General features: G+C 33.6%; 1 protein-coding gene across 2 annotated transcripts in view; it reads left to right on the top strand.

The window, feature by feature from the left end:
* LOC136849149 (neural cell adhesion molecule 1-like) overlaps positions 1 to 12,500 on the top strand; it is a 183,928-nt gene that overhangs the window by 107,154 nt on the left and 64,274 nt on the right. For both annotated transcript variants that reach the window (XM_067122226.1, XM_067122225.1), the window contains exon 2: positions 10,484 to 10,598. In XM_067122226.1, coding sequence (XP_066978327.1) covers positions 10,484 to 10,598 — 115 coding nt within the window. The remainder of the gene's footprint in view (positions 1 to 10,483; positions 10,599 to 12,500) is intronic.

Here is a 12,500-nt window from a genome sequence, read left to right as displayed (position 1 = left end):
ATTAAGCTACACAAAGGATGGCCAAGTGAAATTGAGCAGCCTGCTGCTCCCGAAATTGAGGTCTCGTTGTGTTGCAGTGAAAATATGGCATGAAGCTCATAAGACAAAGGGAGCATTAAAAAAGTAATTTGAAATATGCCAGAATTGAGATACGCGTCGCACAGAGGGAGCATGAAATTATCATTTGCATATTTAACGAGGGTAGCTATTTAAATTTCTTTGCCTAATTCACGGCTAGTAATGGACTTCGTACATCTTCCTTATGTGTCTGTGCTTGCAGGCTGCTTCCGAACAGCAGCAATTACCTCTAATTCATACACACACACACACACACACACACATACACATACACATGCACAGACATATATGTACATATATATATATATATATATATATATATATATATATATATATATATATATATATATATTTATTATGTACATATATAACATATAGAAATAATCAACAAACAATCACGTGTGGAACAGAAATAAACTTCTGACTCACATCACACAAGTTGGCAGCGGTCTCATTTTTCTATTGAAAACCCTAGGTTCTGATCCTGATGTGAGTCAGAAATTATATATATATATATATATATATATATATATATATATATATATATATATATATATATATATATATATATATATATATATATATATATATATATATATATATAAGTAAAGATATATATAAGAGAAGTAAAGATCACAAGTGTTTCACAGAAATCAATTCCTAACTCAAATGAGGGTCAATTGTTAGTGCCCTGACCTTTCAATTGAGCGACGGTTCGATCTCAATGTGAGTGAAATTTATGTATGTGTATATATGTGTGTGTATATATATATATATATATATATATATATATATATATATATATATATATATATATATATATATATATACATATATATATATATATATATATATATATATATATATATATATATACATAATAAGTATAGTTAGATATTACTGATAAACAAATAACTGTAAATTATGAACTTAAACTACAGGTACCAACAAGAGCTACATACTAGAATTTTCTTCTTATTCACTTGTCTAACAATTCGTAACTATACAATGATTCTCAAAGCGAACTTTCTTGACTGTTGCTGACAAAATAATAAAAAAAAAAAATAATGTAAGAGTGAAATTCAACAAATAGTATCATTCTTGCTACTGAAAAAATTATCGCACTTTAACTGAAAGTAAATAACGATTAACGTAAATGGTGAATATAGAGACACATGAATTTTATATAAAGTTAATAAACGCTGTTTCGAAAATGCTTTGTAAAGTAATGAACGCCTGAAATCAACGACGATATTCAAAATAAAGAGGGGGGGGGTTTAAAATAAAAGAAATATAAATTACCAAAAGAAATCCATGAAACATATGAGAATATGCATTTGGAAAAATGCCAGAGACAAGCGGTCTGTTTTGCACGTCACCTGAGCCATTATGCTTCGCCATTAAAGGGCCTTTTTTGTGATCTATTTTATACGAGACTGACTCGTCTAAGAATTTATTCGGGAATCGTTTCAGAGTAAGGAGAAATGTCTCTGATGCAGATAGCGATAGACAGCTAAATAGATAGACAGGCACATGGATTGGTAGATGGATAAAGCTCAGTATTAAAATTTTTCTATTATCAGGGGATGGCTGCTGGGAAAAATAATTAGACAGCAACTGCAACATGCCTATTTTAAATGCCAAATTGTGGATGAACCCCACATGTGGAAAACTTCCACAGTTTTAGCTGCTCATATACTACACCCAAAGCTAATCAGTATAGCAGTAATCCCTCCTGCAAATTACACCATGCACTTCTGTCATACAGATAAACAATCTTTCATTTCTAAGATATGTCCTATAACAGGAGATGACTCCTAAACACAGATTAGCCTCTTTCTCTGAAACCAACAGTAACGGCACTTTCATTCCTCCGGGGTGCCGAAAAACGAAAATAATAGCTCTAGAACCTGAATTTCTATAGCAAATAATGGGTGTGTGTGTATATATATATATATATATATATATATATATATATATATATATATATATATATATATATATATATATATATATATGTATATATATATATATATATATATATATATGCCTAATATATATGTGTGTGTGTGTGTGTGTGTGTGTGTGTTTGTGTGTGTGTTTGTGTGTATGTGAATGCATGTTTGTGGTTGGTATTTAGGCTAGCATGCGCGCTTAATTCCCTTTTACATACGACCACTTAAAACTTTTACAACTTTGCAGATTATGTAAAGACCTGTATTCCTGGCAACCAGCCTGGACTACCGAGTCGGTCAACTTATCGTGGCTGGAATTCACATTAGCAACATATGCTCACTATCCAAGCCGAGCGCTTATATTTACATAAAGATTTAGGAAAAAGAACATTAAATACATGAAAAGTATCCATACCAACACTCGTGCACTTGTTAATGTATAAACGCACATACAGAGGGTTCTGTAAATAAAAGAAAAGTGGTATTTTCCACCAGAAATTTTTTCCACCAAAGATTGGGTGACTCGGGCAAGAAATGAGACAACAAGTACTATCCTTAACAGAAGATTACACCGACCTTTGTAGAAAGATTCTGCGGTATTACCTTCTTCATATAACTACCCAGAAGTCTGTTATGGAAAAACGTATTATATGGCATCAGCATACAGAATTTTATATGTGTTATTTTTAAAAAAGAACTCGACTTCTTTTACAAGAAAGAAAAATAAAACACTGGTCCAAGGAGAACTGATATGTATTCAGTTACGTCTTGTATGAAGTGGAAGAGAAGGAAGAATGATAATGCTCAAGGAGACTTTTAGGCCTAACAAAAGGGCCACGTTTCCCCTTCATTAAAGTTGTTCCTTCCGAAACATGTTTTCTCTCTTATTCAACAAGAAGGAACAATATGTTATAAAAAATCTGACATAAAAAGGATAACGACACCGGAAAAACAGCCGAAAAAAGGAAGAATAAAAATCATATACACAGTATTACATACACCTACGCACGTATCTATCTATCTATCTATCCATTTATCTATCTATATATGTATGTATATATATATATATATATATATATATATATATATATATATATATGTATCTTTCTATATATATATATATATATATATATATATATATATATATATATATATATATATATATATATATATATATTTATATATATATTCTGTATATATATATATATATATATAGTGTGTGTGTCTTTCTGTCTCTGTGTGGTTTCGTGCATCTCATAACTACCAACGACAGTCTCCGACCTTTCAAATGGATTTTATCTACACATAAACACACACACACATATATACATATATTAATCATACCACATATATTTCCTCTCTGCTGAAAAGCAACTATTAAGAATAATACTGCAGAAATCACAACATGCAGACACATCATTTCCCAAAAGCAATTACTGTGGGACTGTAATTGACAGACTAATCCCGAAAGTGACCTTCAAGAGATCCTTGAAGACAGATCAGCTAATAATGGCACAGGTGGAGAAGTCTAATTATATCCCACCACACATCCCTCTTTCCAACATTCACGCTATTTGGGAAATTAAGAGCTCTCTCTCTCTCTCTCTCTCTCTTGAAATACTCTCGAAATACTGTAGTTATTTTTTTAATTACAATATTAGGCTCGTTAAAACTTTTTTGCATTTGCATATCGCTTTCAAACTTTTGATTTCGTTTATTTTTCAAATTTTTTATTTTGTACATCACATTACGTAATGACTTTATAAATATTTTGATTGTTTGTTCCTCTATTTGAATAATCTCTCACAATAACTGACTTTCTATTCCCTTTTCTTGTTTTACGGAAACCTTTCAATGCCTCTCATATTCATTCTCAAGTCATGAATTAATTTCTCTCTCTCTCTCTCTCTCTCTCTCTCTCTTTGAAGTTGTTTTTTCTCCTTATCGATTACACCCAATAATTATTATCCTATCCCCAATTCGTTCTTTTAAATCTTTGGTTTTACACTGAAGCCAAGAAAAGCACAATAAAATCATATTTTTCATCTTCCTGCTTCGAAACCTTTCCATATATAGATTTAAGACCAATGTCAGTTACCCTCACCTTAATCTCTTTGTTCCTTTTACGCCAGTGGGGAATATTCCTTTTAATCTTTCACTGCGTTGCTTTCATTTTGTGGTTTTACTAGCGTCCTTGGATTTGCTCTTTTTTTTTTTTTTACCTTTCCTTGCGTGGATGTGTTCTTTTGTATCTTTTTGTTCCTTCTAATATTGCGTTCCTTTAGTTTTATATTTCCTCTTCCTGTCCTTTTTTTTTAATGCTGACTACCAGGTATAACTGACGGACCGAAATTATCACTGCTTAGTTTTCAAAGCATCACGATATTACATTTTTCATTATTTTAATATATATATTAAGATTTTATTCTCTGGTTGAACATTATAAATAAAATACAAGTTAATCTGGTAAAGTCAAAATAACTTCTTTTCACGCAGACCTGTTCGTTCTAAAACCAGGAACAAGCATTCAACTGAATTTTGGAAGACAAGTGAAACGAACAGTTGGCGACTAAATTTATCATTCACGATCAGATAAAGATTTTAGAACTCCTTGACTAGTTCTTATTCTGTGATACGTGAGTACTGATTTTCTTTTTCAAGTGTAAGAGAACACGCGGCTAGTAGTTAGTACCACAGTCTTGCTCGTGTTTTTGGTTAGATATTTCTTTATATTGCAACGTTTTGTTTCTTCGTGCAGTCAAATGAATGACTTATAACTACACCAAAACTTACTTCATATTTTATTTCTGCATTGAAATCTCATGATATTGATAATAAAGGGAATTAAAGCTTTACTTTTACTAAACGTACTATCATAACTAGTGCTGATGCTACTGCCTTTTTTAATATTAATTACCACTCATTACCGTATATAAAATATTCACCATGTTAAGAAGGTAATAGAAATCTCAACTGAGGCTAGTACAACCGAAACTAGTAATTTCAATGAATTTCCTTCACGCAATGATTGATGAGTACGAAATGTGACCATTCACATGGAACGATTTGTATTTCACTGCGAACAGTCTGTTCATATCAGGTGTTCTGGAAAGCGAGGAGAGAAAAACCTCCTCTATACTACTGTCGATGAGATTCGCTAGGCCTATAATCTCTCTCTCTCTCTCTCTCTCGCTTAATCGATCGCCGTCTCACATATCACAGCGTTTCTTTAAGAGAAATAGAACACCAGATATGCCGAACGCTTTCCTCTTACGAAGAAAGACCTGGCTAAAACGTCAGGTTTCATCTTTATATTGGTTTTATTCCTTCCCCCTCCTCCCTCCCTCCCCCTCTCTCTCTCTCCACCCCACCTCCACCCCGCCCCCGCCCCCCAACACCACCGCCCCAAGTCCCTGTAAAAAGAAGATAATCGAAGACCGTAGGTAGAACCTTGAGATCTGAAGTGGATTAGTCAGACACTCGATAGAAAATTATTATAGCTCCTCGATTGTCTCCCGCGGTGAATAAAACAATTACTTCTTTGTTATTTATCACTCGACGAAATTTCAAGGATATCTTGAACTGGGAGAAAAAGGTGTCAGAAGCCTTTAATTTTTACCTCTTTATTAGGCATGTAAGTTTAGTTCATTAGCGTAATGGCAAGTTAGAAAGTGAAGAGAAAGGTTAAATCCCGTTGCATAATTTGATCATTAGGTGAGATGTCCAAGGTCTCAGCCTTTTTTAGTCTCCAGTTATTTTGTCTAAAATTCAAGTAACTTAAGAATTATAGGAAAAACGTGTTAAATTTACTTTCTATCAAGAAAAGACGAACAGATACTAAAATTACTTCAGGATAAGCCCAGATATACTTTTGCAACAACTGGGACGCACTGTTGTATCAAGAAGAAAGTGAGAGATTAAGATAGTATTCGATTATTCCTTAACTGGATACAGACTTAAGGCGAGTGGAGAGAACTAAAGAAACAGAGGATTTAAGAGAAATTTATGAGAGAGTGGTTGGAGTGCCCATCTACTGTTCTGTTAAATTGAACTGAATCGAATACAGAATTTAGGCCAAGGGCCAAGCACTGTGACCTATAAGGTCATTCAACCCTGAAACGGAAATTGACAGTAAAAGGTTTTGACAGGAAAAGGTTTGAAAGGTGTAACAGAGAATATGAAAGGCGATACAGTAATAGGAACGAAAGGGATTGCATATATAGGGGCAGGCATGCTGCAGAGAATCTATATACAGTTTACTATGCAATCATGGGGACTGTTTGTTGCACTGAATAACCGAACGGTTCTAGTTCCAGCTTATAAGCAAACTTTCATTAATTAAATCTATTACAACAGTTCTGTGAATATTTTTTTATGTTAGCTTTTAGTATCATGAAATATATTTTCTTACTCTTTATTTACTTCACTATATATCTATATACATCACTATGCAATCATTTTTCTTGGGTATCTACATTGCAGCTTTGATCTGTTTTTACTGTACATCGAATTTTTTACGTCTATATTTATTGTTGCTGTGAATTTGAGAGTCTTGGGCACGCTGCCAGCAATTTACATAGCCAGTATATCGTTTAGTAAATATAGTACATTGACAAAAAACTCCCGCATCACATATGTTCTATGGGAGTTTAAATAACACAATGATCAGAATTCATTCAATTTATGTTAAGATTCTGTCAGCCTACGTATTTCAACATGATGCAAAGTTTGGAGAGCTACAGATCGGGTAACTGGTCAAAGAAGAAACTATTAGGTGAACCTTTGTTTTTGTCAAAAATTTCAAAAGCGTACAGACGTCAGGAAAGGATAAATTCAAAGCGCGACCCCCCCACCCCTCTCTCTCTCATCTTCGCTTCTCTTTATCGCTAATTGGCAATTAAGAGGGCAAAGCCCTTTTATACGGAAAATCGTAAGCTTCATGGAACGCGCGTGCGCTTTGTATACCGAGCAGGATGAAAGAATTTCAGTGAAAATTACGTAACGCTGTTATTTCTCTCATTATCCCAAACTTCTAGTAAAAATAATGAACTAGAAAGTAAACGGGAACATTGTGATGAAGTTTATCTTCTATCCTCAAGCTAAACATCAACTGATTACGTGTGTACTTATGAGAGATACCCAATTAGCCTCTCTTTTATACTTATTTTTCAGTAAGCCTCGTATTGTAAATGGCATATAATTAATTAGGTGTTCCTTATGAAAATCTTAAGACTGCTCTAATGATTCCTTATTAATGATGCGTATGGTTAATGAGTTATCCTAATTATTCCACTAGAATTTCCCATTTTTAAAAACAGTTTCTGTGAAGGAGTCAGCTGCAGTCAACGACCAGTTAAAAGCATATTATTTCTAAACTCATACAATGGGATGCCGACACAACTGCCGTTTCTAGCCCATGCCAAAAGGAGAGCACTGTTACCATACGAAGAGAGGTAAATTATATGCAAAGTTATTAGCTGAAGCCACTGGGAAAATTCAAAATGAAACGACAGAGTGCCAAGAACTTTCGTGTATTTTAACTCATCTTCTGGGCACAAAGTAATACAGAGCATAAAACGAGTGACCAAGAAAGCTCTCACAAAAGCAAAGTGAAGAAAAATAAATATTAAAATATGTATAATTAGGCCATTACAAACAGAAACAACGTTCGCCCAGATCACTTAACTACTTAACAACCAAATAAGTAAAAATAAGGAAAGGAATTGCCTAATGACCGCATTATATACAGAAATTAATGATAAAAAACTGACTGCTTCTCGACCAGTCTATAAAATAACTGAATTCACAATTATGAACAGTAACAATAATAACAGTAATAACAATATACATAAAAAGATATCACCAATAAAAGAAACAACGAAAAGTAATATTAAAATAACTGAACAAACAATAAGAAATACATAAAAAGGAAAATGGCAAGCAGTACACAAAATTAAAAGATAATGTTAAGTGATCGGGACGAACGTTGTTTCTGTCTGTAATGGCCTTATTATACATATCTTAATATCTTTTTTTCACTTTGCTTTTGTGAGAGTTTTCTTGGTCACTCGTTTTGTGCCCTGTATTACTTTGTGCCCCGAAGATGTGTTGAATACACGAAAGTAATTGGCACTCTGTCGTTTCATTTCGAACCCAGTGGCTTCAGCTGATAAACAAAATCAAGAGCTTAATTTTTGTGATTTCTTAATATGTAAAGTAGTTAAGTGAGTTCACTGTATCTAATGGATTTTGGAGGAATTCTTTAAAACGAATATGCATACAGTTAGTGAGTTAAAAGGAACTACAATGTATTTTTATCTTAATGTGCTTCTTTTTGTGACTACAATACAGGAAAAGACTGCCACCCTTATTATTATTATTATTATTATTATTATTATTATTATTATTATTATTATTATTATTATTATTATTATTGTTATTATTATTATTAAGACAAGAAAGAACGTTTTAACATTAGGATATGAGTACTCCTGTAAACAATGAATCCAGGTTGGGAATATTTGGAGAATTCTGAACTTTCAAGAAGAGATTCGAGCCTACATGAGTTCGAATCCCTTCTAAAAATATTGCTTTATTTTTTATATTTCCCGGTAGGATTCGATGGGTTTCAGGAGTAACAGTTAACAAATGCGTAAGGACATACTAATTATTATTATTATTATTATTATTATTATTATTATTATTATTATTATTATTATTATTATTATTCAGCATCTAAAAAGTTCCGCTATAATAGCTGGATTGCAATGAACCAAGTTATCTATATAGGAAAAAATTCAAAGGCTTTAATGGTATTGGGCATAATGATTAGTGAAATAACTAGAGTATATATATATATATATATATATATATATATATATATATATATATATATATATATATATATATATATATATATATATATTGTATATATGTATATATACTCTAATTATTATATTATTTTTGTTAGAATGTGATTTGTGGCATACTGAATAAAATTATTATAAATTTTTACTAGTCATATCACTACCACCTAACTAGCAAACGCACGTGAAATAAAGTCAAGTCTTTACTTGTACACAGTAAATCCGGAAACTCTATTGTAACCTCCGGAAACTCTATTGTAATCTCACATCTTCATTCCCCTTTAAAAGTTTCCCCTTTCCCCAAGGATATCGTTTAAAATCGTAAGAACGATTCAGTTTACCTTTTACGGAGAGAAAGAAAAAAATACGATGATTAATGATTCCGGCGTTTAAGGGGAGGTCTCTGTAAGCCTAAATCATGGGAAAGATATATTGAGTTATCGCTCAAAGCGAAAAAAAAAACTTAACGTCAGGATTAAGTTTGAAATATTGCCGAAATTTTCTTACATTTTTTTTTCTTGCCCTTGGACAAGCCGTGAGCTTCTTATGATTGATTGATTGATTTTAAGAAACTTCTCCTATAAAGCCAAGCACTGGGGCACTTTCTTTCGGCCATTCAGCGCTTAAGGCAGTGAAAAGAGGGAGCTGAAGAGGTTAGACAATAATTTAAAAAGAGTTCCTAATAATAAAGTAGATGCACTGCAAGGATCTTAAGGTCGAAGGCGAAGAAAACACCACAGTTGCACTAATAAGTAGCAGCTAGAGAGGTTAGACAGCAAGAACGGATACTGTAAAGAACTTATACTAAATGGATAAAAAGTGGATGCAACTAGGGGCCGAAGGGACTCTGCAAACACCTACTGACGGCATTATCACCGGCAATCCCCTTTTCGAGGATTGCTTCTAATGTAGGAAGATAATTAGGCGGTTTTTCATATTTTCTATATGATTCTTTGGAAGGGACTTCGAGAAGGAAAAAAATCTTTTCTTCTCGTAACGTGGAGTAAATGCCTGTGCACTTATCGATGCATCCCTTTAAAAACATTCTTTGTGCCGTGTAATAATCAAGTGCATTAGCTAATACTCCGACTCCCCGTACCCAAGCCTGCGTGAGTTTGCGCGTGTGTATGTATGTATGTACGTGTATGTATGTCTTTACATAAATATATATATATATATATATATATATATATATATATATATATATATATATATATATATACATATATACATACATAAATACGAGGGCGCGCGTGTGTGTGCACACCAGCCTTTGAATATGAAAATGCTACCATCCGTTAAACAATCAAAAGAGTATCCATGATGAGAACGTTCGTCTGAAAAATAAGGTACATAAAAGAGAGAGAGAGAGAGAGAGAGAGAGAGAGAGAGAGAGAGAGAGAGAGAGAGAGAGAGAGAGAGAGAGAGAGAGTGATGATAATGACAATAATTTTGATCTGTCCTTATTAGAGTGTTTTTCAAGTTATGAATTTAATATCCCTTACCAATTATGAGTAAGTTTTCATATCTGACAATAAAATACATCACTCACATTTTATAAGATTCCTTTCCCATCTTTTTCAGTATCGGCGGTGGAGGGCAAAACAGCTTCACTTCCGTGTGACTTCCACCATCCGCCAGATGACTCTGTCTTCCTCATTCTCTGGTTCAACGACAATCTTACCACTCCAATTTATAGGTTGGTAATGCCTCGTTTTTTCGCCAAGGTTTTTTTTTTCTAAGCATAAGTATTTAATTCCAGGATAACATTTCTTTCTTACAGTTAACCCTCTACCTTGAAGGATATGATCAGGCTGGAAAATACTAAATGTATTACGCCTATTTTACTTCTTTTCATTACGAATATTTTGTAGACCTATATTTAATTGCCTGTGAACTGAAGGTATATGTTCAGTTATTTCTAATCGTTCTTATTTTTTTGTAATATCCCTTGCACTTATGACAGATTAATATCCCTTGTAATTATGATAGATACCCAACGTGTAGTCACAGGTTGGAAATACTTGTTAAATTTGGTTAAGGAAAGTAGTCGGGAAATTCTAGAGTGCTCGGAAGACTACAATACAGGAAAGACATTTGCAAATTAAACTGTGTCAGATCTGAGTCTGGTGGCAGTGGCTTCAGTGAATCAGTGAATCACAAGGGGCCCTCAAAATTCCAGCATAGTAACTGAGGCAGTAATTATAAAACAATGATGAACGGATATGAAAAGTAGATAAAATCAAAGGTCAGATACTGCCTTGGCCTTGGAATTCCTGAAGCCCTGAATTTATGTGTGAAAATTATATTTCCAAAACCACGAGAATTCAAGCTAATCTTCGACGAGTAAAATTTTGCAGACGGTTTAAAATGCGTACTTTTGCAGACCAATGAACTCAGAAGTAACTTATCTGAAGCCCACTCTCTCTCTCTCTCTCTCTCTCTCTCTCTCTCTCTCTCTCTCTCTCTCTCTCTCTCTCTCTCTCTCTCTCTATGGTCCTCGACCTTGTCTCCATCCCGGGCAATTTTTAAGTTTGTGAGAACCCCGACGTTGTTTCCTAACAGAGCCATTGGAGTGGAAAAAGTTTTCTTGTCTGTCTGACTGTTTTTGATGTCTGCGCCCAAAGCAGTTGAAGCGGAAAAACCTCTATTGGGAAACTTTTTTTAAAACCTGATGTCACTCGGTTTTTCCTCTCTCCCTATCTTTTATTCTTCTCTCGGTGACAATATTTTTCTTGCCCTAATGAAAAATCCTGCCACTTCATATTCACTGCTTTACCTTAACCTCATTGAGTATGTCTTAAATAAATGCTGGTACATTCCTTACAAGAAATGCTTGTTAGTTTCCCATCAGTTATATTATTGTATTATTGAATAACTCAAGTGATTTGCAAAATAATCTACTAATATATATAATTAAAGCTTCATTACTTTATAGTGCTTAGGTTAGGGCAAAGTGGCACAACTAGCTTTATGCTCAAATAAATCGACACCTCTGCAAGGCAGAGCAATAATCCCCAGAGAAGGTCGAAAGGCCTCTTCTCCCAAAAGGGCATATGTCAAAAGACAGGTCTCTGTCTCTTATAGTTAAATAACAGTGGCCAAAGTAAATTGTTTTTCGACCTTTGACCTCTCAAGCAGGGACTTAATATTACCCTCACTCTGCACATCAGTATCATTTGGATAACGCTTGTCAAACATGAAATGCCTATTCCATATAACTAAAAAAATATGTGGTCGAACTGCTAGATTCTTTTACGACCTTTGGCCTTTAATTATGACCTTAATAATGATCTAAAATTCAGTTGGAAACTTGAGTCATAAATAGATTACGCATGACATACAGTCTCCACCTCGTTAGATTGAAGGTTATGGAAAAGGTAAACTTCTTATTTGACATTTGACCTAGGATCTTACCTCCCTCGTACAATTCAAACTTATTGCTGGGTTTGAATTCTTACGTAACATTTGACCTCTTAAGATAATCCTGACTTTTATCTTTATCTCATCCTGCACAACAACCATCATAATTGTATTATATATACCAATGTTAAATTTCTACCTCTCTCAGTAAAACATTTATGGCCAAATTCAAGTTCCT

Source organism: Macrobrachium rosenbergii, chromosome 20 (genome assembly GCF_040412425.1).
Source record: "Macrobrachium rosenbergii isolate ZJJX-2024 chromosome 20, ASM4041242v1, whole genome shotgun sequence".
Lineage (NCBI taxonomy): Eukaryota > Metazoa > Arthropoda > Malacostraca > Decapoda > Palaemonidae > Macrobrachium > Macrobrachium rosenbergii.
This window is presented reverse-complemented; position numbering and strand designations above follow the sequence as displayed.